The sequence below is a fragment of the Xiphophorus maculatus genome, chromosome 16 (assembly GCF_002775205.1).
Source record: "Xiphophorus maculatus strain JP 163 A chromosome 16, X_maculatus-5.0-male, whole genome shotgun sequence".
Classification (NCBI taxonomy): domain Eukaryota; kingdom Metazoa; phylum Chordata; class Actinopteri; order Cyprinodontiformes; family Poeciliidae; genus Xiphophorus; species Xiphophorus maculatus.
Genome location: NC_036458.1, coordinates 15,819,181 through 15,846,249, shown reverse-complemented (window position 1 = coordinate 15,846,249; position 27,069 = coordinate 15,819,181). Strand labels below are relative to the sequence as shown.

The following is a 27,069-nucleotide window of genomic DNA, read 5'->3' as shown; positions in this document are numbered from 1 at the left end:
CACATATAGTTCCCATTTCTTTTACTCCCAGTCTGTCCAAGGTAGATTTACCATCTCAAGAGACGACTCCAGCAGTAAAGTCTACCTGCAGATGAACAATCTGAGGACTGAGGACACAGCAGTGTATTACTGTGCAAGAGACACACAATCATATACACGGATAGAACAGTGATACAAAAACTACTTCCTCTTTTAGACATCAACACCGGGAACAGTCTCATGTTTTCATATCTGAATTAACATTGTAGACATGTTAAGATATCTACAATTGCAAAGCAAGTTAAAATAATTTAAGTTATTATTAATTAGAATTTTACAGAATGGTTTGTCTTTTCTTTTCATGTTTTATCATCTGTATAATTAATTTCATCATCAGTAGCAAATTTATTGCAGTCAACATTTGAGAAATACTTTTATTTTGTTTGCCTTTGAGAATATTTTCCATTATGCTTTAACTAAAGTCAAACTTCTCTATTTTCAGTTATTTCACAAATAATTTACTACTATAGTGTTATTAAAAGTTTAAGTTAAAGAGCATTAGACTGACAGTATCAAATACAAGAATAAATATGCTTAAATTTCATTTTATTTTATTTGCCCTTTATTTATACAAGTCGTCTTGTTGAGATCTAATATCTCATTTACAAGAGAGACCTGTTGTAAACAAGCAAAATTACAAACACAAATAACACAAAAACTCCTATAATGTTTGAAGCATGAACATTAAATATCCCACTGATGATAGAAAATGGAAAACTAATTTCCTGACTTTTTTTTTTAAAGAGATGTCATCTTTTAATGAAATTATCTGTAGATTAATAGAATCTCCTGATTGATCTCCCCCTCCTCACGTTTAAATTGTGAACACCGAGAAGAATTACTGATGTGCAGTAAGGTGAACATCTGACCATCAGTCTTCAAGGAGCGTTCATCAGCCTGCAGGAAAAAGGACTGGAGAGAACTGGGCTAAAGCTTTAAGAAAAATTGGGATTTAACTTTAGGAAATCACAGCTAAAATATAAATATTTTACTATCATTTGGTATGTTTTGTTTTAAATTCACAACTTCATTAGTATGTTTATATTGTATTCAATTTTGGCAAAAATGCAATAGAGGTCAGGATAGTATCATTGAAACGACTCAGCATAAATTCAGGAGCATAAAATGAAATATTCACTGAAAGTAAATTAGACAATGTTGCTTTATTTTCTATTTAAATGAATGTTACATTGAGTTTGTTGAAAGTTCAATATTGAATCATTTCAATAGTTCTACTACAAAACAACTGCAGCGAATCCATGTGCTTAAATGAACATTGATGTATAGAAAAAATGCGTTTCTAACTTGAAGAAACATAATGGTGATTTTCTTCTGATATATTTGGCACATTTGCCTTTATAATATGATACAAATGTGGATGTCAGACTTCAGACCTCCTCCTGTCAGACTGTCTTATTTAGAGGGAAACCCTTCAGTCACTCCTTCCAGCTTCAAGATGATGGTCAAACTGTTTGTTCTGCTTACAGTGATCTGTCTGCCTTGTGAGTTGCTTTAAATGCAATATTCTAATCAACCTTTAATTATTTAATTTGGATTTTATTCTGTTTAATCTGTTTCATTGACTTTCTGAATCTCTCTCAGGTTTAAACAGCCAGTCTCTGGAGTCCATTCCTTCCACCTCAGTGGTGAAAAGGCCTCAGGATGTTCTGACTCTGTCCTGCAGAGGATCTGGATTTGATTTCTCTCGATATGGAATGAACTGGATCAGAAAACCTGAGGGGAAAACACTAGAATGGATGGGTGCAATTTGGTATGATTCAAGTAAAACAGAGTATGCCAGCTGTGTTGAAGAACGCATTGAAATCACCAGAGACAACAGTATTAGCATGACATATCTGAAACTGTCCAACCTGAAACCAGAGGACTCTGCTGTGTATTACTGTGCTGGAGCCTCACAGTGGCTAATGTGAGCACAGAGGCTGTACAAAAACTCCCCACTGAGAAGAAGGTGACGATGCAACAGTAGCATTAAAATACACATATATATATTCTTTACATTTAAGTTCTTATTTTAATGTGGTCATGTCATGTGACTTAACTGTATATAAAGTCAACGGCTAGCTACATCAACAAGACTGAGGTTTTCTGTTCATTTTCCTTTGAACACATATCTGTGGTTTTCAGACATATGATCTTATAAATTTGTTTGTTTTTTTTAGCAGAAGAAATCATATCTTGAGTTTTAAGATGAGAAAAAAAAATCTCATTCTACTTGTGTTCTCTCTCGCTCTCTAATATATAAACTCTCTTGCTTCTTAGGGTTAGTTTTATTTAAACACTCAGATAAGGCCATATGCTGTGGATCTGGTCTCTCTAATTCCTTTTGAATCAATTGAATCAGAAAACGTGAGGAAAACACTCTGAAATGGATGGGATTTGTTTATAACAATGTAAATAGAACAGACTAGTCTAATCTTTAGAGTAAAATACCACAGCAATAGCACGATGTATCCAACTTTGTCCAGTTGAAGTAAAAAAACAGTGTTGTGCATCATTGTGCAAAGGAAACACATTACTTAAAGTAGGTGGAGAAGCTGAACTACAGCTCTAAAGAAAGTGTTTCAATGTTGACCACAAGGCACCAGTATAGTCTGATGATAGTGATTACTGATAAACATTCCTTAAATGCAAGCACACATTTATGACAATTTCAATAATCTGTAGGGAAATACAAGCTCTCTCTCAGACACACACGTGTAAAACTTGTGCACCCATACAAATAATCCAAAGCTTCAAGGTCACACAAACACAGTTTCATATTTTATAATGCAACCTATCCACCAGATACAAGATCATGGCTGAAAAGCCATAAAATGAAAAAAAATAAAATTCTGCATTGACTCCTCTAACAAAGGAGGAGTCAATGCAAAACTGTCAGTCGGTTTCACCATTTATGTTCCAAAACAAAGTTCAGGGACTCATTCTAACATCTGAGCTCTGAACAGAACTCACACCAGGGACTTTTACAATGATCAGAACAATTTTTTTGGTTGTTTTTCTCATTGTGCTTTGTATTGTAACTGGTAAGATCATGGGGGTTTAGCAGAAAGAAAGTAAGATAATGTTTATTTTGTGATTGCATTAACAAATTGTTTCCATATTTGCAGATACAGATGGTCAAACTCTAACCCAGTCTGAATCAGTGAATAAAAGGCCAGGAGAATCCCACACACTGACCTGCACATATTCTGGGTTCAGTAGCACTCCTTACATTAACTGGATTACACAGGCAGCTGGAAAAAGACCAGAGTGGCTCGGCTGGATCAGTGATACTGGCCGTGGCAGCGGTTTTTCTGAGTCAGTGAAAAATAGGTTTAGCATCTCCAAAGACAACAACAAACAGCAGGTGTATCTGCAGCTGAACAGCTTGAAGATTGAGGATTCTGCTGTTTATTATTGTGTTCGAGACACACAGTGCCACAAAAAACAGAAACCCTGTACAAAAACTAACCATATTAAACCAAGTTCAAAAATTAATTTCTAGATGTTAGTCTGTAGAGAAACACTGAGAAGGTTTCTGGAAATACACGCTCACATTACACAGAGAAAGAGATGGCAACAAAATTAATATATATGTAAATCTAAAAGATTAATAGTATGGACTTTTGGATCAGCTGCATTTGCCTTTTAAACCTAATTCAAATGCTGACGTCATACTTCAGATCTCCTCCAGTCAGACTGGCTTCATTAAATGACGGTTCCTCACCCACAGCTTCAGTTTCAAGATGTTGATCGGACTGTCTGTTCTGCTGACAGTGCTCTGTCTGCCCTGTGAGATTTTTTATACTGTCATACATACAGTATATTATGCCTCACATTGTTTGTGTCCAACTTAATTTCTGCTTTTTGTGACAGGTTTTAACAGCCAGGGTCTGGAGTCCATCCCTTCCACCCCGATGGTAAAAAACCCTCAGGAAGTTCTTAGTCTGTCCTGTAGAGGATCTGGATTTACCTTTGGTAGCTCAGGAATGCACTGGGTGAGAGAACCTCCAGGAAAACCATTGGAGCACATAGGTGCAATTTGGTATGACGCAAGTAAAACAGTTTACGACACCATTGTTGAAGGACGCATAGAGATCACCAGAGACAACAGCAATAGCATGGTGTATCTTAAACTGTCCAACCTGAAACCAGAGGACTCTGCTGTGTATTACTGTACACGAAACACACAGTACTTCATATGAGCACAGAGGCTGTACAAAAACTCCTCACAGAGCAGACTGTGACAGAAAACAACAATGATATGGGCATACTAAACAGACAAGTTGATTGTGTGGTTTGAGTTTTCCTATTTGTCTCTGTTAAGACAGAAGGAGATGTTAACCTACCTGGCATGGAATAGAGATTTTATATTGGTCTACAGTTTTCATAAACATATTCATGTATGCAAAAACAACCCATGAAATATTAATTCAATAACTGCAAAAAAAAGCAAAGTAGAGAAATCTTCAACATTTTGTATCATCCCTGTCTAGTTTTCATCAGTGTGTTCCAGACCATTTCTTGTTGTACCTCTTCTTTGTCTTGGTAAGAACATTTCTGCTTAAGATCTGAGCTTTATATTTTTCATGAGGAGTTATATGAAAATATTTTTTAAAAATTTTATGTTCTCTGAAAATGTAGCTTATGACATGTTTAAAAATATAAATTTAAATAAAGTATGCAAAGCCATGATCAATATATGTATTGAATTTACTAAATGTCTTCACGAGGCTCATGTAGATGATTAAAAAAATAACTTTTTAAAAATATCAGTTTTTGAACAGGTATTAAACATACTCTTTTATTAATCACACAATTATGTTTTATTGTTTTGCATTGATCTGATTTAATACTTTAATATGAAGTTGTGTTTTAATGTGCTGTAATGAGAAAATCATAATTAGAGTAGAATCAGAGTCTTGGAAACATCAGCTCCTGTTGATATCGTATACAATGTGTTTCACAAGTGAATTGAGTTAATTATTTTGTGAATTATTTTTTCCATTTATATTCAAATTTATTTCGTTACTGTTGAATTTTTGTACAAACCCTTCCTTTCTTCTTCAAAGGGGAGGAGTTAATTCAAAGTAACTGCACTTATCTGTTTCTGAGTTTAAGAACTGCAGTAAATCACTGACAAACTCGCTGCAGAGTGAGCAGGGAGAAATGACTCCTACAATGATAAGACCAGAGGCTGTGTTTGCTTTTCTCATCCTGTTTGTTAACTGGACAGGTAAGACAATAAGGTTTTTAACCAGCTTGTTGACTATGCAGAACAGAACCATTAGACGTCAATCGATAACAATTAACCTGCCTACAGGAACTGATGGCCAAACTCTGACTGAGTCTGAACCAGTGGCGAAAAGGCCTGGAGAATCCCAGAGACTGACCTGCACATATTCTGGGTTTGATCAGCATCACTGGAACGCTTGGATCAGACAGGCAGCTGGAAAAGGACTAGAATTTCTCGCTACAATCAGTGGTAACAGTGGCAGCATCTACTACTCTCAGTCAATTAAAGGCCGGTTCACCATCTCCAGAGAGAACGGCAGAAACCAGGTGTATCTGCAGATGAACAGCCTGACAGCTGGAGATTCTGCTGTTTATTACTGTGTCCGCCACTCACGGTGAGACAGAAAGCAGAAACACTGTACGAAAACTCCACTGTGCATAAAAAAACCCAACAGATGACATAAGAGGAACATTTTACTCAAACCTCCAAGAGAAATATAATCATTGGACTTCATTAAGCAATCTTCCTTTGCTGAGAACATAAAACGAGCTGGCTTTGAAAACCTTGTAAGATTCATTGTTTGTATTTATTTTCTTATTTGCTTTAAAAGTGTTGAGATCACCCTGCCAACATCTACTGTTGTTCTGTACTTAACAGCATACCTTTGTAAAAATGTCTCAAAGTTTATAACTTGTCTTCCTTTACAGCATCTATGTGAATAAAATTGTTTTAGTGTAATTTACAGTAATCATCAACCATAAAAGAGCAAAAACCTATGACTGAGTAAGTTTTCCCTTCTTTTATGTGATTCAGATAGAAGAATAAGATAAAATTGAGTAAATAAATTAATAATAAATGATAATATTGTAATGATCAGATTTGTTTGATAATTATCATACAGTATCTATTTAATCTCAATGAAATCAACAGACATATGATTTGAAATTATGCAATTTAAGTCAAAAGCTAAACATACAGTATCTATGCTCATTCAATGTCGTGAACTTGCTTCAAACTGCAAAGACCCAAAGATGGGTTGTATTCTGGGGAAAAAAAAGTATTTTGTTTGTTCAGGAAGTTACATATTTATGTAAGAGGATGTCATTTGGATGTTGTTCTGAAGATGAAATCAATGACCCGAGGGTGGAGGTTTTTGACCCTCCCCTTCAGTGAGTTGATGCAAATATGCAGAGTGTTCAGAGTATTTCTGCCCTGTTGATTTATCTCTTATTTTGTGTGGAGCATCAGAAGTCTGATCAGAGATTTCAGGATGATGAAGGCACTGACTTTTTTTATCCTTTCTCTCTCTCTGCCCTGTAAGTTAACTTGCTTCTTAAAGTTGTACTTGTTTTTTTCTGATAATAATAATAATAATAATAATAATAATAATAATAATAATAATAATAATAATAATAATAATAATAATAATAATAATAATAATAATAATAATAATAAAAAAATATGAATGCTCTCTGTCCTTTATTTTAGGTTGTAAATGTCAAAGTATGGAGTCCATTCCTTCTAGTGCAGTGGTGAAAACCCCTGGAGAGTCTTTGAGTCTCTCCTGCAGAGGATCTGGCTTCACTTTTAGCTGCTGTTGGATGCACTGGATCAGACAACCTGCAGGGAAACCACTGGAGTGGATGGGATTAATATACACTGATGGGAGTGGAACACAGTATTCTAGCAGTCTTCAGGGCAGAATTGGAATCACCCGAGACAACAGCAAGAACATGGTGTATTTAACACTGTCTAACTTACGGCCAGAGGACTCTGCTGTGTATTTCTGTGCCAAGGAAGCACAGTATTCAAGTTAGTATGGAAGACTGAACAAAAACCCCATATAAATATTTTGATATTGACCATTAGGTGGCAGTGTAGACTGAGAGCAGATAACCTGGAGTAAGCAGTTCCTTCAGTATGTGGATATCACAAAAGCAACATATTGTGATCCTTCTTAATGATTCATTTTTGCATTGTGAGGAAAAATTTCCCAAAGGTTAAAAATTTTAATTAAAATTGCATTTCTGCCCTGTGTGAAGAAACTTATTTAAGATATTAATTTTGGTCAATTTGAATCTCTTGAGATGGAAGGAACACATTGATCTCATATTCTAATATAATTTACATTTTAATTTCCCCAAATCTTACAATCAGTATGGAGATATACCTTGCTTTTTCCGATGGAGGAAATGAAAAACCTTCCAAAAGGTCAAAAAGTCAAGCAAACATGAATAGTCAATTTGAAATGGTATGGGAAGCCTTACTCTTTACTTTTCATGCCTGATATTCAGATGGGGGTTAGACTTCTACTTTCATTGTATATCATGCAGACATAAAGGTATAAAACTAATCACAAAAAAGAGGTAGCAATTCACGAGTAATGAGTCTTTGAATGACCTAAAGTATCCCAGTGAGACATGTGGGATGTGGAAAAGGAGGTTGTGTGTAACAGGGGAATACGAACATGGCCATTATTTAAAGTCAATAAGCTTCACAAAAACATACAATATCACACAATGTAAGTAATGGGGGAAAAAACACAAAGAAAACAACATATCCTCTACATGGAGACCACACAGAGCACAGCTGCTGTTTGGGTCTTGTGGTTTCTCAAATCTCATAAAACCATTTGAGAAAGTTCTAAAAAATAGTTTGAGACACATTTCTCAACTTTAAGTAGACATTAAAATTTTACACCTTTAATCTCTGCATGGCATGCACCTTAACATTATTTAATTTTTCAAAAGTTACCTAAAAAGGTTTGAAAAACATTGAAAAGTATGATTGAGCAGGTTTTGTGTTTTAGAAAATAAGAAAGAGGATGCAAAACTACAAACCCGTCTTAGCAAGTCCAAGCTTTATTTTTAAGGTGGAGCCCATGCATGTCAGATATCATCTGCTCCTTTAAACGTGTTGCAAACCAAAATCAGAAACTCATTCAGAAACATGTTTCAAACAGAACTAGAGAAGTAACTTTTAAAATGGTAAAATACTTTTATTTGGTTGTTCCTATCATGTTTTCATCATTACTGGTAAGAATAAAGTTATAGTTAAAACAGAGAGGAATTTTATATGGTTGTATTATCAAACTATTTCTGCAGGTACTGATGATCAAACACTGACTGAGTCTGAACCAGTGGTTAAAAGGCCTGGAGAATCTTACAGGCTGACCTGCTCATATTCTGGGTTTAGTAGCACTCCTCACATAGTTTGGATTCTTCTTCTCCATCTTCTCTCCGTCCTTGAAAAACCGGTTCACCATCTCCAGAGACAAACAGGAATCAGGCATATCTGCAGCTGAACAGCTTGACAAGTCAGGATTCTGCTGTTTATTACTGTGCATGAGAGTCACTGTGACACAGAAAGTAGAAAATTTGTTCAAAAACTTCATAGGCCGACTACATGAACAGCTTTAACATGAAGCCACCATAGATGGCACCATCAGGCCACTGAACATCTTAGATGCATTTCCTGTAACAACAAAGCTTTTAGTTTTACAAAATATCCTCTGAGCTGTTTATATTTTTTAATCAGTAAGTTTTCAAACAGAAATGAGTGATTTACTGTTAAATGAAGCTTAAGCACAAATTGAAACTGGAAGACTCTTTCTAGCCCCACCTGCAATGTCCAACCGGTGCATCCCGTTCATCACCGTCGAGCAATCAACGCTGGTCCAAGACACGTCACGTCCAATCACCGTCCAAGTTCCAGCTGATAAGGACCACCGTCCATGGCGTCTTCCGCTTTCCAGCAGAGCTCAACCCATCACCGCCCCTTCACCTCCACTCACCCCGCCCTTCAGCCGCATTCGTCACCAACCTTCCACCACCACCAGTGCCGGGTCCTGGGGGATGACATTCCTATCAGCATCTAGAATGCTCATCCGAGCTTATTGCAAATTTTACGATAATCAAGGTCCTCAGCCAGGGCCCGAGCGCCAAAGATTTAATTCATGCTTGTTAATAAACTTTTCTAATCATCTCCCTTTCTCTGTCTGAGTCTCTCCAGATTGAAATATGTCTATATGAACATATAACGGTTCATACACATGAATTGTTAGCACTTCTAGAATAATATTTTATTATCATACTCTGATTTATCTGTCTTATGGGAATAGAGACAAAAGGATATGAGTCTGAGTTTTGTTTAAATGTAATAATTACTAAAAGGATTTTATTACCTTGTGAAGAATAACATTCTATGCAAAAGTACATTAAATATTAACCTTATTCCAAATGTGTACATTTCATGCAAATACAAGCAAAATATTTTTTGGGTCAAATTTCCCAGAAATCATTAACATTTCAACTATGCATCACTGGAAATTACTGATTTTATGTAAACCGTTTCCAAGGGTCCTGAAAAGCGCTATTTAATTCTCTTGTCATTTCATTTAATTTTAAGGGTTTTTTTACAAAACGAAGAAGGAAAATAATTTGTACTTTTTACTATTTTCACTAAACACAATGAACTGAATAATTCAAATGTAAAATATCTGTTCTTGATTTGATCTTAAGTAATTATTAATAATTTTAACAGGTCTAATCTTGTGATTTTCCCTCGGAGGAGGAGTTAATGCAAAGAATTGTCTTCCTGCTCTATTTATATCCAGAGAGAGACAGGAAAACACAGTTAAACATGATGGACCGTAGGTCAGGGCTCCTGGTATTCACTATCTTCTTTGCAGGTGAAAAGATGAATCTATCTTTTCTTTAATTTTCTTTTATGTGTCTCATTAGTTACTCACACTTCTGTTTTTGTAGGTGTTGCAGGTCAGACTCTGATAGAGTCTGAACCAGTGACTAAAAGACCTGGAGAATCCCACAGACTGACCTGTACAGGCTCTGGATTCACATTCAGAGACTATCCCATGAACTGGGTCAGACAGGCTGCTGGAAAAGGACTGGAATGGATCGCTTTTGTGCACACATATAGTACCTCTCGCTATTACTCCCATTCTGTCCAAGGCAGATTCATCATCTCAAGAGACGACTCCAGCAGTAAAGTCTATCTGCAGATGAACAATCTGAGGAAATTTAAAAAATAAAAATGTAATATTTTTCTTAGATAAAGAAATATATTCTGAAAGTGTTTTTTCTTTTCTTTAATTGAAACAGTACGGAAGCTTTTAAACTGCCAGAGCTTTGAAAAAGCTTAAAGCAGCAATGTTTTTTTTTAAATAGGACCTCCATCATTAGATCAAAATACAAAACGTTTTAAAATGAGAATCATTCTGGTCTTAATGTGATATAAAAATATGTTACTCTGACAGATTACACATGCTTAAATAAAGCATAACAGGCCTGTTTTATCTCCCAGTCTTCTCATTTCACTTCTTATAAAACACTGAAATGTCCTGGGAAATGTTACTGTTACAACCTTTCTCATTTAAAGGTTTAGCAACTTTCACTATAGTCATACAGTCAAAAAAGTCATATGGGGAGTGGGACTACTGCCAATGTCCATCAGTCAATTGGCAACAGACTGCACTGCATCAAACACATGGCCAACATTCAGAGTAATTTAGACTTTTCAATTATCGTAGCATTCAGTTTGTAGGATGTGAGACGAAGTCTGCATATAGATAGTGAGAAGATAAAATCTCCACATACAAAGGACTTGGCAAGGAGTGGAAATGCAAATTCAACAAGTTTCTCCCTCACTCAGCTACAAAAGACTTCCCCTGACCGTATCCTTTACCAAAGATCATGTTCCGACTAATTCTGCTGCAGCTGCTTCTGGCAGCAGAATGTGAGTGTCTAGGTTTCTTAATCCACTTGATGGTATTTTGCACAACTGATTTTTCAGAAATGTGTTTTTTTTTTTCTCAACAGGTGTGAGGTGTGAACAGCTGACACAGCCATCATCTTTAGTTTTGCAGCACGGCCAGCAGCTAGCCATCGGCTGTCAGGTCTCTTATTCTGTGGGTAACCATCACACTCATTGGATCAGGCAACCACCAGGAAAAGAGCTGGAGTGGATTGGAGGGGCTCGTGTTGGATATGAAGCATACCAGAAAAGTTCTCTAAAGAACAAGTTCAGTTTCAGCTTAGAGTCATCCAGCAACACAGTGACTCTGAACGGGCTGAATATGCAGCCTGATGATACTGCTGTGTACTATTGCGCCAGACAGTCACACTGATACAAATCATTAGTGCAGCTGTACAAAAACCCCACCGAGTCTGAGCATATTATGAAGCCAGAAGAGGAGGCATTCTCACCATACTTACTGTCAGGACTCTGGGTTTTTGGTTTGGTTTTGCTTTTCATTTTATTTAGCTTTATGTTTTAGTTCACTTTAGTTTAGCACTTCATTGTCCTTTTGATATTATTATTTGATATATTTAGTGTAATTAGAATTGTCTTATTGCTTTCCTTATTTCAGTCCTTTATAGTGTTTCTAGTTAGGTTTATTTTTTAGTTACCTTAGGTTCTGTCCTTGTTTGTCTGAGTCCATGTCAAGCCTTCTTTAATGACTATAGTTTGTTTCTGTTTTATCATTCTAGTAATTTCTTATTTCAGCCTCCCTGCAGTGTTTCTAGTAATGTTCATTTCTTAATTTCATGACCCTAGGTTCAGTTATTTTTTCATGTCTTTGTATATCTTCCTTTAATAATTCTAGTTAGGTTATTTCTTAAGTCCTTCTAGCATCCCCCCCCCCGAAGCAATATTTGTTCTTATTTTGTCACTTTAGGTTCAGTTAGTCTTTCTTTATCAATTCTAGTTAGGTTATTTCTTTGTTTAGATCTTCTAGTTTCTTTAGCTCTGTGTTCCTTAGTTCTTATTGTTAGATCGGTCTTGTTTTAATGTAGGTTTGGTTATGGGTTCCCTCATATCTTTCTCTCCTACTTTATCAGGTTTTCTTTACTCTTTGTGTCTTTTGTATTACAAGTATTTTTCAGCTCCCCGTTTCCTTCCTTTTGTGTCCCCAGCAGATCTCCTTCGTTTCCCTGTGCCACCTTCTCCCCGGTCGTCAGTCAGCTCCTGTGCCAACCACTCACACCTGCAATCACTTTTCTACAGTGGCCCTGAAGTGCAAACCACTTCAACAAATAGACCATTGTTCCAATTACTACCTCCCAGTTCTTAAGTTCCTCTTTTTCAGTCACAACTCGCCAGTCCGTCTTGTTACCCTGCTTGTCTCTGTGCTCGTAATTTCCCCCTTGTTCCTTAGAATCTCTTTGTGTTTCCGTTTTGGATTTGCTTTGGTTTGTTCTTGTGTTTCCCTTATATGTTAATTTTTTCCTCTGAGTTTATTCATTAAATTTTTTAAACCGCACCATGTTTTACCTGCTGCTTTTGGGTCCACCACACCACCTCATGACACTGACAATCAAATGTTGTCTTCTAAATGTGCAAGGTAAAGGTGGAAAAATGTATCAAGTGCTTGTTTTAAAACTGGAAATCACTGGAATCTATATTATGGACTGAAAGCAAAATCACTGATGTTAAGGATTAAAAGGAACAATAAAAATGCCACTATGGATGCTACCAAATAAGGCCGATTCATTTAATTGTTTGCTTGATGGCTGAGAATTTGTTTCAACTTATTTTATCGATAGGTGTCGCTAATAAATAAAAATGACTGAGTACTTTGAAGAAAATATAAATGTCTAATTACATTTTATTCAAGCTGATGAAAATACAAATACAAAGTGGTTTGATGCAATCAGATCCAATAAAAAAAGAAAGCACAGAATTAGTGAAGAAGTTATCCCAGTTCTCTGCAATCCCTCTTTACTTGAGTATGTTCACAACCTGATAGTGCAGAGAAGACAGACACACCCTCTGAGGGATATGATGCAAATCTGCAGTCTGGTCCTGCTATTTATATCCTACTCACTTACTCGTCTACTTTGTGAGGAATATCAGAAGATTATTCTCTAAATTTAGGATGATGAATTCTCTCAGTATTGTGCTGTTTGTTGTCTTTCTTCCATGTAAGAAGTCTTGCTTCTATAAGTTGTGCAATTTCTTTGACAATTCATAATTGTCATTAATCACAGAAAAACCATCATTATTTTTTCTATTTAGGTTTTACAGGTCAGAGTATGGAGTCCATTCCTTCCAGTCATGTGGTGAAAAAGCCTGGAGAGACTCTGAGTCTCTCCTGCAGAGGATCTGGATTCTCATTTGATTGCTGTAGCATGCACTGGATCAGACAACCTGCAGGAAAAAGACTACAGTGGATGGGACGTGTATACAGTCATGGAAGGACAACACAGTATTCTAGCAGTTTTCAAAATAGAATAGAAATCAGCAGAGATAACAGCAACAGTGTGGTACATCTGACATTACCCGACCTAAATCCAGAAGACTCTGCTGTTTATTACTGTGCTAAAGACGCACAGTGTTGAAAGTAGGTGAAGAGGCTGAACAAAAACTAAACAGAAAATATTCTTAGGCTGATCTTTTGGTGGCAGTGTTGTCTAAGAACAGTACATTGGTGAATCAGAAGGTGTGCTACATGAAACACCAGCTGATTTTGTTAGTTTGTCTGATAATTAATTTTCCAACAACAATTATAAATAACAACAATTATTTATAATTGAAACCCATCAAGTTAAAGTTATATTTTCTCTTATAAAAAACATTTACACACATTCCCTTAAATTAGTCACTTTTCATAATTGCACATGGATTTTGTTAAGGAAATGAAACTTTCTGTACCACAGACACTCCCCGTGAGAGATATGCTTAAAAAGACTGCATTATTACAGTACAGGAAATTAAAAAAATACTAATGGATTATGTCAAACTGTAATGGGAAATTAAAATATAAGATTTACAATAATGTGGGCCTGCTTTCTTTTTTGGAACCTGTGAGGTTTATTAATGTCCACGGCCTTGTGACTTATTTGAAAAGTGCCAGAAAACTGAACACTGGTGATTGTTTTTTTTAACAGGGTAAATGATTCAAAACATATTAGCAAATGCAAACAGAAATGGTTCCCCAAAGACAAATGCAACCTTTCTCATGCCCATCTCAGTCTCAAGAGCTGAACCTTACAGAAATTAGAGAGAAATTATTAGGAGAAGAATCAGGACAAGTTGTTATTGTGCAAAGAATAATGGTCTCCATCCAAAAATAGGTTTAATTTTAAAAGTGAGATTAATGTTTCACAATCAAATGTATTATTTTGTTTTTACGTTATTATTCCTTTCACGGTTTGCAAAATATTCATCACTCAGTATACAGACACATTAGGTACAGAACAGTAATACAGTTTTGTCTCAAAATGTCTAATAATGTTTGTAAATATATGTGCAAATTCATTTACGATGAGTTTCATTTGTCCCTTGAGGTGGAGTCAATGCAAATCTCTTTCCTCTCCTCACCTTCTTATCTGGCTGCTGGGAGCAGAGCAAAGAACAGAGCACACTCTGGTTAAAATGATGATTTGTAAGACAGGTCTTTTGTTTTTAACCTTATACCTGGCAGGTAAAAGTTTACTCTGCTTTTGATCTAAAAAAAAATTTCTTTGTTACAGTCAGACAAGCTGAATAAGCTTTCTATGTTTATGTTAACAGGTGTCGGTGGTCAGACTCTGACTGAATCTGAACCAGTGGTTAAAAAGCCAGGAGAGTCCCACACCCTGACCTGTACAACCTCTGGTTTCACTTTTGGAGATTATTGGATGCATTGGATCAGACAAGCACCTGGGAAAGGTTTGGAATGGGTTGCAGCTATCAGTTTTTGGGCTGGAAGTGACAAACGCTACTCTCAGTCGGTACGAGGTCGGTTCACCATCTCCAGAGACAATGGTAAACAGCAGGTGTTTCTGCAGATGAACAGTCTGAAAACTGAAGATTCAGCTGTTTATTACTGCGCTCGAGATGCACAGTGATCAAAGTTGGTTTGGTAGCTGTACAAAAACATGCAGCAACAAGTTGACAAACCTCAAACCTGATGTCTAAATTTGCTGTAATGAAAGAACATTTATTTGACAAAGGTTTTTTTGTTTTTTCTTTAAATGCAAGGAAATATGTGCGAGACAAAAAAGTGACAGGAAAACAACAAACAAATAAATAAATGTTAAACAACGTGTGGATGTAAATAAAAATTGTTTTCTACATTCAGCTCCTTTCTCCAGTCAGCGAACTTAACCTGACTGTTACATTACTCTGGCAGTAAAATGATTAACATCATCCATTCATTTTCCTGGTAGAGGTTAGTTTTTAGGAGTAAACACTAACCTCAGTCAACAGGGTTTATGTAAACCATCAGAAATAATTTGGCTGTTTGACCCTCCCTCTCATGCAAATCAGCAGTCTGTTAAAGTACGTCTGTTCCCTGACTATTCTCACTTCATTTGGAGCATCAGAAACCTCAACCTTCAGGATAATTAATACATTCAGATTTGTGTTACTTTTTCTCTCTCTGTCATGTAAGACATTTTGCTTCTTTACTTTATTTTATCTTTATATAGCTTAAGCTTTAAATAAGGTTATAAATGCATAATGCTTTGACATTCTCTTTTTTCTTAATTAGGTTGTAGAGGTGAGAGTATGGAGTCCATTCCTTCCAGTCCAGTGGTTAAAATGCCCGGAGAGACTTTGAGTTTGTCCTGCAGAGGATCTGGGTTCACATTTGGTTCCCATGGCATGAACTGGGTCAAACAGCCTGCAGGAAAAGCACTTGAATGGATGGGATATATCTATACACATGGAAGTAACACTGATTATTCCAGCAGTTTTCAAGGTAGAATAGAGATCACCAGAGACAACAGCAACAGCATGGTGTCTCTGAGACTGTCCAATCTAAGCCCAGATGATTCTGCTGTGTATTACTGTGCCAGAAGAGCACAGTGATCAAAGCGGGTGGAGAACCTGAACAAAAATTCCTCATGAACAGTTTTCACATGGACCACAAGGTGGCAGAAAGAAGAATAATTCTAACTAAGTGGAATGTTATTTATACACAGAATGAATCCAGACCAGTTCTAAAATGTATACAGATATCCACACCTTAGGGAAATGAAGAGGGAACAAATAACAAGCAGATCTTTAGTGTGAGTAGAAGCGCTTAAAGGAAAAAACATGCAGGAAGGTTTGTGGTCGGGGTTTGTACTCAGGACCTTTTCACTGCAACACAGCATTACATCACTGTGGCAGTAAAATGATTAACATCATCCATTCATTTTCCTGGTAGAGAAACTGAACATTTGAAGAACAAGGAAACTTCTCACAGAAAGAACCTTGCTGATTATTATTAAGAATTTGCAAAACACTGAAAGGACTTTTGCAGCCTCTGGATTCACATTCCAGGACCACAGAATGCACAGGCTGGGTTCTGTGGTTCTCCAGAGACAACAGCAAGCAGGAGGTCACTCTTGTTAATGAAAAGTTTAAAAACTGAGGATTAAGTCCAAATGGATCATTTTCAAATACCACATTTGTCACATAAATATTGGAACGATAAACATTTAGGGATTTCTCCAGCATCAATGGTCATTGCAGCACTGAGTCAGTTTAATACAAGGTAACCTGCTAGCAGCATCTGACAATGGTCAGCCCACCTATCCTTATTGATGCTTCTTGATCATTACTAAATAATTTCTTTACAGCATGGTACCAAGTAGTTTTCCCAGAATATAACTCACTTGGTTTACAATCATGTCTCTCCAGCCACACACTCAGGATTCTCCCATTCTGATCCTAACCTTCCCTTTATCTGTTCTACAATCCATCCAGACTCATCATCATTAAGCACTTAAGTCACTGTCTGGCTTACTTTTCCCGTCCCTCAGACATACATAAGCATCCACACAAGGCAATTCCGCTGCAGATTGGTTTAGTTTCTAGTGCAAACATTTTTGAAATAAGACAAAGCCAACTTACAACTAACATTTCAGCAAGAAATTGAGTATTGACTCGTTTTAAGCCAAAAATTCTTTAATGTTGACCTTAATATTAATCAAATTGAAGGGACTGCATGGTGGTGTAGTTGGTTGCACTGCTGCCTTGCATCAATCAAGTCCTGTCTACATGGAGTTTGCATGATTCTCTGGATACTACTGCTTCCTCCCACAGTCCAAAAACATGACTGTCTTTCTAAATCAGTGGTGCCCAAAGTCAGTCATCAAGGATTCACATCATAATCAACCAAACATCCTCCATGTTTTAGTTCTCTTCCTGGTTTAAAGCACCTGGATCCTGTGGTTAGGTTTTTGTCATAGGGTTTGTCGCTGTGATGGACTGGGGGGCACAGAGATATACTCCAATACAAAAACCTCACCTCAAAACGCTGAGATTAATCTGCTTAAAAGACAGAGAAAGACAATAAATCACCTATTTATAATTTATACATAAAGTAATACAATTGTTTCATAGTTTTAATTAGCTAATTTACTTGTACTATTTTTAACCTACTGTTTAATACCGTACAACACAGATCTAAACATATAATATTTTCACCATACAAATCAAATTAAACTCAAAGTTTATTTTAGACTTTTAACACAAAACTGAAAGGCTTAGTATAACTTATAGGATCAATGTGCATTTTTCTGACTATATGAGTTATTTCATTATTTTTCTGGGGCCTCATGTTTTTGTTGAAGGAGTCCATTGAGATGTAGCACTGTGATGCTTTTGACGTCTGGGGTAAAGGAACCACAGTTACTGTTGTACCAGGTAAGGTCATTTTAAAATATAACTTATTTCTTTTTGATTTTGATTGTGTTTTCTTATTCACCCTTGTGTTTGATTTCTGACAGATTATGGAAAGAAATGTGTGGTACTGGCATTTTGTCGTGCGTCAAGAAGAGTACATGAAATGTCTGCATCGTGATAGGATATTATTTATTTAATTTGCTAAAAATGATGTTATCTTTTTAAAAATAAAATAAATATAGGCTTAAACTCTCAAATAATGGCAGTGAAAGTAAAAATAAAGTTTAGTTGCGTCGTTGGTGCTATACTGTAGGTCTGTTTGAGTTTTATGAATGAAATAAACATCAGCTAATGTATGATTTGGTATGAATTCCCAGCGGCTTGCTGCGTCACAACTGAGCTTTATTTAGTACATTTATGCTCTACTGAGATAAAAATAAATAAGAAAAATAAATGAATAAAAAATGAGACAAAACATCATTTCATTTTAAAATAACTGTTCAAAAAGCAAAACAGTTGTAACACAGAACCATCAGCAAGGAACATCAAGGTGAAGCTTCCCGTTCAGTTTTATTTTAAAAGAATCTGGCGGTAGTTGTTTCCTGAATGTTCTCCGTTGTGTCCATTTATTTGTGTCGCACTTTTATTCTTATCGACTGGTATTTTCTTAAGGATTTAAGTGTCAGTTTGCAGAACAAAAATAATCCTGAAAAAAGTGATTTGTTTATGTTTTTAACTCTTTAAATAAATAAATTAAAAAACGGGTGGCGAGTTCGGAAAAAAATAAACTATTTTTTTGTGGTGTTTAGTGTGAAGTTTAAAAAAAAAGAGCAGTACTTTGGATAATATCATGGGGGAACAACGTTAGGCTCCATTAAAACACGTAAGGAAACACTCTACTGTTTAATCTTTTATTGAATAAATCGACTATCACATTGTTTGCTTTGCATAATTTGGTTGGTCCGTTCAAGCGTTCTGTAATTGTCATAAACACTGATCGTTTGTAACATAACTTTTAACATATAATTTATTATGACATTTCTGTAATCGATACATCTTGCGTCGTTTTATAAGAGATTATTCCTCTGGTTCTCCGTGGTTCTAGATTGAAATAATATTACCTTAAGGAAACAATATTTAGAAAACAAATACATAAAAATGTCTGCTCATTTAAAGGGTACCAGATTTCTTTACTTCAGTCCAAGGCGTGAAGTGGCATGCAGATCTTCCCACAGTAAAATAAATTCTCTTTTCTCTCGTCATTAGATGTTGTCGTATTTTACACCAAAATTCCGCTGGACAAATACACGCAGAGTGGAGAGATCCAAATGCGTCCGAGTGGAAACACAGAAAAACTCCTGATCCTCCAGTTTCTCTCCGTGGTTCTGGTCCCACCGACAAAGACGGAGCCATTCTCAGAAAGTTCTCAGTTTGACAAGCTGATCGAAATCCCGCAGAAAGAAATTTAAATTTAACCTGAAGCCAAAACCAACCTGCGTTCCGTACTTGGATGGTTTCTGTACAAAAACATTACCGTCCAGTGGAGACATGGAAATACAAAATCATTAGAAATGATATGCCTATTTTGGAATAGAAAAGAAAGAGCCTTACAGTCCCGCAAATAGAAAATACGTTAAACAGCATCATCAGGTAAAGTGTTAAAAACAATGACTCAAAAAACAAATCGAACACAATAATAATAATAATAATAATAATAATAATAATAATAATAATAATAGAAAATATATCGGACTCGAAATCTATTTGAAATATTTGCAGTAAGAAATACTTCTCAGTTAAAAAAAAACAATAGTTTTACTTCTTGAAAATATAAGTAATAAGTTATCATTATTTGTGGAAGGCCAATAAAAAGAAAACTAACTAATCACTTCTTATCTATATTCTCAATATCAAATATAGCATTTTATTTATGTGATTTATTTATTTGAAAAAAAACTTTACAAGACAATATTGTTTTTTAAAAAACTAGTTTTATTTAAAAATCTTAAGGTATATAGAGATAAACTCTTAATCTTGTATTTTTAACTATAGTTCCTGTCTTCAAAACAATGTTCTGAGAAACTCCTGGTTCTTGTTCCTGTCCAGGTGATTCCCCTCAGACTCCGTCCCTCTTCGTCCTCAGTCCTCTGTCGACTCCTGACTTCCCCCTGAAGACAGCAGACGAGCTCGGTCCAAACGTCTGTCTGGTCACAGATTTCCGTCCAAAGGGGGGAGAAGTGGTTCTGAATGGAAAAGGGGGTCCGGTCAACGTGAGCACTGATGATGCTGTTCTGTCAAAGGACAACACCTACAACTTTGCTGCATTCAGCAACGAAACCATCTACTCCTGTGGGATGAACGGGACCTTCGGCAACAATGAAGCTGGTACCAAACAAAGTTTTGCCTCAGTTTTGACCGAAACTGTTTCCCACAGAATTTGAAATTATCCATTGCTGAAAAATGTTTATGTGGTTAAATTATCTCTTTGTCAGAGTTTTTATGATGTTTGTGTGACTGATTTTCTTTCTGTCTCTAATCAGACGATGAATGTGGCAGCATTTATCCAGGTGAGTCTGATCTCTTCATGTCTCAGTTTGGTTCCATCACTGATCGCTGCTGTTTGTGTTCAGTTCAGTCTGAACTCTGTTTCTCTGTCGTCCAGAAAAAGCCAAGCTGAACTTCTACCTGCTGCTGATGAACGGAGTCCGAGTGGTGTTCACCAAAGCTCTGGCCTTCAGCACCGTCCTCACCATCAGAGGCCTGCTCTTCTGAGACTCACTATGATTAAAAAAATGTTAAAAAATCTGAGATTTCATTGAACTATTTTAATAAAAAGGAGAATAATATCAATTCTTAAATATTTAGTTTTGGTTTATTTTTAAATATGAGAAAATAAACATTGTGAAGTGCAAAGATTTTATAATTTTGTAGAAAAAAATAAATATGTATGCCATTAATTGTCTATTAATTGAAAAATAAAATCGTAAAACATGAATTTGAAATCAACTTCCATCTCTTTTGGTCACTGTAAACAAATATTTCAAATTTTGAAAGTAGTTTGTCCATATTTTTTGCAATATTGGTGTAGATTAAAATTTTAGGTGAACGGCAGTGACATTTTTTTGTTTTGTTTTGCTTTATAGTTTGGTAATTGAGGTGTTGCAGGAAAACATTTCCTTATAGGCTTCTTCATTTCTGTGTTCAAGACCTGAACTGAAATTATTCTCAGTACGTATTCCAGTGAGCAATATGCATGTTGTTGTATGTTTTTTGAACTGTCAAGAAGTCTAACTTTAATTTGTTTTGGTTTTTTTTAATTCATGTATTATTGTTGAATAAGTAGAAGCTTTGCTGGCATATTCAGAAAATAATAAATAAAAAAACAAGCAGATGTCATTGTTTATTGTGTCACTTTAAGTTTATTTCTTAGCATGTTGCAAAAACGACAGATAATTCTAAATGTATAACTTGTATTTATATAAATTAGTGAAGTTACAAAACCTCTGGGGATATAAGCCGATCCCACACATGAGTGCAGATGTCTTTACATTAAATGAAATGTAAAGAGATTCTCAGACGTTAAAAACAGGAAGTACATAAAACCACTGATAAACACAACATTAAAAAGTCACTAAACTGAGTAAACAAAACACATTCTTATAATTATCAAACAATAGAAACAGTAGAAAAGTTAATATATATAAATAACTGGATAATTACACAAAATGTATAATGATCTAAAACAACTGTGGTAAACGTACAAAACATAAATGCCAAATAATAAAATCTAAAATAAGGTAAAACAGTATACTTGAAAAAGGATTTTATTTTCCATGATAAACATTAGCTTAAGCAGCAACAAGATAATTAAAACATACATACGAGAAATGTTGTTGAAATTGTTGGTAGCTATAATTTTACACAGTAAATACCATAGAGCTGGAGAATAAAGGCCAGACTAGATGTGTCTTTAGTTTGCTTTTGAAAACTTCCATAATATAGAATCAATGAACAAACAAAAAATTTCTGAGCAATTTCAAGTGTTTTAAATATCGCTCCCCCACCAAAAAAATAACAGATAACATAGAAAGTTAAAATTAACTCTTAATGGAAATAAATACAAAAAAATGGAGTTCTTTTCTGCATTTCATTATTAGACACTTTATTTTGTTAGACTTACCAAGTATTTCAGTTCTAGAGAATGATAAACAGATCAGTGTTTATTGCTAAAAAATGTTTTATTGAACTAAGGTAAAGGTCTTCTTCAGTCGCTCAGGGTCTTTTGGGGTTGCAGACATTTTTTTTTTTTAATATCTGGGAAACCAAGACAGCAATGAAATTCTCATCAGTTGAAACCACATTTGAACAGGAAGTCAAAGCTGTAGATGCAAATCTGCCTGAAACCAGATAGCAGCTCGGTTTCACGTCGACAGAGGACGCTTTGGTTAACCTCAGCCTGCTTGTTTTTTCCTTTCACACAAGGAAAAAACAAGCAAATGATGCTTGCAATGAGTCAGTATTCTGTTCAAAGACATTTTTATGATGTGCTGATAAAACAAGACATAGTGGCAATAATCATATGACCTTTGTGCAAATTTGTAAACGAAGACATACAAAGCAGATGTGAGTTGCTGCACTTTACAATAGAAAAAAGAGGTTTTCTTCTTGGGTTTTTTGACTTCAGCAATCGCAGGTGTCAGCTGTAGTGTCTGTAAATCACATGACATAAATATAGTTACTGAAGAAATCACTAAAATGAAACCCATCTGATAACAAAATGAAAGCTTAATGAGCTGAAAAGCTAATGCCCAATGCTGGGATGACAAAGTGTGGAAAGTATAAATCAGTTTTAGAGCTTTGACGATCAAGTCAAGTAAAAATATATATACACTTGAAAGGTATGTGGATAGATAGATAGATAGATAGATAGATAGATAGATAGATAGATAGATAGATAGATAGATAGATAGATAGACAGACAGACAGACAGACAGACAGACAGACAGACAGACAGACAGACAGACAGACAGACAGACAGACAGACAGACAGACAGACAGATAGATAGATAGATAGATAGATAGATAGATAGATAGATAGATAGATAGATAGATAGATAGATAGATAGATAGATAGATAGATAGATAGATAGATAGATAGATAGATAGATAGATAGATAGATAGATAGATAGATAGATAGATAGATAGATAGATATTTTTGTTTTTTAGCTAACACAAAAAGGTTTCTGAAATGAAATCTTTTTTGAGGCAACATAGTTAACAACTATTCTACTTTTGATTCTAAAATTATTCCCTGAATAACAAATTCAGAGAGAATTCCTATTTTAATTTTTATTTATTCAGCCACCTGTAATCATGCAGAGCTTTTTTTTTTTTACAAATGCTAATTTTGTATTTGACTGATGACAGCTTGTGAATTATCAGAACACAAATAAAAGTCCTAATTTTGTTTTTGCTGCATTTAAGAACCAGGCTGAGAACCATATTTTTAACCTGCAATAATGAGCAAAATTTTTCTGTGACCAAAACACTCTTTGACTAATGATTCTGTGAAATAGAGCAAAATTGTTTGTATACCTTGAAATGAACTAACAACCTTTCTAGGGTGTACCCAGCCTCTTTCCCAGTAACTGTTGAAAATAGGCACCAGTGCCTTCGTCACCTTGCAAGTATACCACAGATACATGTTTGTACTCGGTGTAACGTTTTGTTTAATTATTGCATTAAATTCAGAATGGGATATTAGTAATTTCTTTAATAAAGAAAAAAAATACATAATTTTGAAATGTTAACTTCAAGCTTTAGGATTTAAGAAAATAATAGGACACAATTTAACCTGTCATGATGACATTGCCTTCTTTAAATTTTATGCAAAGTGAGTCAGCTTCTCCATCACTCAGCTATAAAAAGTACCTCAGAAAGCCAGCTGAGCTCATTTAGTTCTTACCCTGCAGGATGTGGCTCCTAACTCTCCTGTTTGTTTTGGCAGCTGGATGTGAGGCTCTCTGGCTTTCATAAAGCACCAGATGTTAATTTTATATGAAATATTATCTACAAATTTGTACTTCTTCTACAGATGTGAGGTGTGACCGGCTGACACAGCCAGCCTCTGTGACTTTGCAGTCGGGTCAGACGCCGACCATTAGCTGTCAGGTCTCATTTTCGTTGAATCAACGTCACACTCATTGGATCAGACAGTGGGAAGGAAAAGGCTGGGAGTGGATCGGAACTGATCGAGTTGGATACAGCTCCTATTGCAAAGATTCTCTTAAGAACCAGTTCAGTTTCAGTTCATACTCCTCAGGCAAAACAGTGACTCTCAATGGGCAAAATATGCAGCCTGACAATTCTGCTGTGTATTACTGTGCCAGATAGTCACACTGATATAAAACACCATGAGAGGTGTACAACCCCCCCCCCTCAACCTTGTGCATGTGTTGCATGCAGCCACTAGAGGGGGAGCTAGCACATTATATACAGTCTTAGCACAGAACATCAGAAATAATACAAATCAGCAGTTCAGATATTTTATAACTTAATCTGTTTAATAAAGTAAAAACAACTAACAACCTGAAAATGTGATGGAACTAAGAAATAATTTTAACAACCATAAGATTTGTTTATTTATGCTTGGTTTTGCTGATAACATTTTGTTTAAATAAACAAACGCCACACTGTTTTCTTCATTATGACCTATGGTTGCAGGATTTTGAAACTAAGTAAGGCTTCTTCATGTTATTAATAACAAACCTTTTCAAAAGAAAGTAAAAAAAATGTTCAAATATCTTTGTAATTTTTTTTGAATGACCTGTAACAGATTTCTTTCTTATTCCATATAAACTCAGAAAAAACATTCCTCATTCCTGTGTTACTGGCTGTTTGTAAGGCAAACTTTGTTTTCTTAAAACACTTGATCTTATTCTTTACTTCAGATATAAACTCCAATCATTTCACTTTCAACCCCAACATTTTCTCTGTAGCTGTGCTTCTCCTGTGAGTCTCACTGGAGAAGCAAACTAACAACATGCTGGAATCCCTACATGAATTTTATTTATTGCTCTGCTGGAGATAACCTTTTAGAAATAAAGAACTGTGAAAAATAGTACTTAATTATAGATCAATGAGCTTGTAACAGTGGCTTTCACCATTTTAACACCATCTATTAAAATTACTCAAGCTAAAACTAAGATTGATTGTACAATATTCAACTCTAAAAAGAAAAAAATCTGAGGAAAACTTAACTACCCTGAGTTGAAGGTAGCTGATTATTCAACATGCAAATGAATAGGATTTAAAAGGAAGAGAGAGGTCAGCTGCTTGTCACATCTTCTGTCAGTTCAGCTTTAGCATCAGTCATGGTCCATTTACCTCTAATACTCCTGCTGATCACAGGACCCTGTGAGGAGCTTTCTGTGGAATCTGTCTGATAAAAACACCAGTCTCTCCATTTTTAGATGAATAACGGCGTTGATATTCTTCTGTTTGTTCACAGGTGTGTTCTCCATTGATCTCATCCAGCCAGACTCAAAGGTTTTGCAGCCTGGAGAGTCTTTGAGCATCACCTGTCGGCTCTCTGGTTATTCTCTCCATAGTAGTTATGGAACAGGTTGGATCAGACAGCGGGAAGAAAAAACAATGGAGTGGATATTTGATCAGTGGGGAGGAAGAAGTGGTAGCCTTTACCAAAATAATGCTCTGAGAAACAAATTCAGTTTTAGCAGAGACATGTCTGCTGAAACAGTGACAATAACAGGACAGAATCTGCAGCCTGAGGACACAGCTGTTTATTACTGCGTGAGACGAGACACAGCGATGCAAACAGTAGAAAGACCTGAACAAAAAAAAAATCAATGACAGAATGACAAAATAAATGCTTTGTTAGATGTGTATTATCATTCAGCTGTGAGGATGATAACAATGTCAAAACATAATTTAAATATAATGCTGTTTAATGCTATTAATTAGTCACGTTGATTTATTCAACAATGGCTTCACATGTATGCCTAAAAAGTCAATCTGCAGTTAATCCAGAATGCTGTCAAGCTGTTGGACTTTAAATTGAGATCTGAATACCAAAGTTATCCAATAACTCTTTGATTATCATCTGTGACCGATTACAACTAAGCAGCAAGTTGATTCCGACACCAGGCAAAAATAAAATCAACTGTTATTTTTTTACATGTGAATGTTGCAAGCTTTTGCCAAAATAATGCTCTGAAGAACAAGATCTGCTGCGACTGAGACACTTCAGCATAGCAGCAGTAAAAATAGTAGGACAGAATCTGAAGCCTGACATGCAAACAGGATTTTTATGTGTCAACTGGAGTGTACCTTAATTGTAGCACTGGACTCTTGCTGTAATATCAAAGATTAGTTCTATCTATATTTTAATTACAAAGAGTTTATTTCTACTACAATAAGTGGCAGAAAACACATAAGAGTAATACAAAGTGATAATGTCCATGTAAAGGGTGAGAAAAACAATGTTGCAGCTTTTCAGAAGATCTCTAGAGGGCAGTAACAACCTGTGTAACAAACAGACACTAAAATTTAAATAGGAAAAATGAAAAAAAATAAAAGACTTAGGCAAACAGAAAAACCTCAACAGACCACCAAGACGAACTCATGATTTCTCCTCCATAAAGTTTAAAGATTAAAAATCAATCAATAAATCAAATACTATGCTCTCATCAGCAACTGGCTTTTCTACTTTTATTGACATCATCCTAATACTCACAATGTTAAACATGCTATGTTTAACCTCTTCCTAAGTTAAATGAAGTGAGAAATCATCAATGTTACCAGCAGTCTGAAGTCCTCCCTTCTCTTGCTTTTAGGGAGGGGTTTATGCAAAATGGACATTGCTATTTAATCAATGGATAAAGAAAGAGAACTGTGGACAAACACAGCGTATTTTAGCAGGATGGACAGTATAATAGCGATACTGCTGGCAATAGCCATTTGTTGGAAAGGTAAAGAATACTGGAAACATTATCACCTTAAAGCTAGAGTCTAATTCCTGCTTTAGTTCTGTTTTAATTTTTTTTTTATCAAACCTGCAACTGAAATTTTAAGCCATAATTCCGTAAATTGGAAATACTTTTACTAATCTCTGTAATAATTCATATTTTGTTTTGTTTGTTTATGTCTTTTTGAC

At 35.5% G+C, this 27,069-nt stretch overlaps 1 protein-coding gene across 3 annotated transcripts in view; it reads left to right on the top strand.

Moving 5' to 3' along the window:
* Window positions 1–27,069, top strand: part of LOC106700343 — a 245,212-nt gene that overhangs the window by 157,965 nt on the left and 60,178 nt on the right. The window contains exons 1-2 of one of the 3 annotated variants that reach the window (XM_023348735.1): window positions 10,983–11,029; window positions 11,113–11,408. The exons of 1 other annotated variant lie outside the window; for it this stretch is intronic. In XM_023348735.1, coding sequence (XP_023204503.1) covers window positions 10,987–11,029; window positions 11,113–11,408 — 339 coding nt within the window. In that variant the 5' untranslated portion in view covers window positions 10,983–10,986. Of the gene's footprint in view, window positions 1–10,982; window positions 11,030–11,112; window positions 11,409–26,816; window positions 26,885–27,069 lie in introns of those variants that run through there. One more of the 3 variants, XM_023348733.1, reaches the window with a different exon arrangement.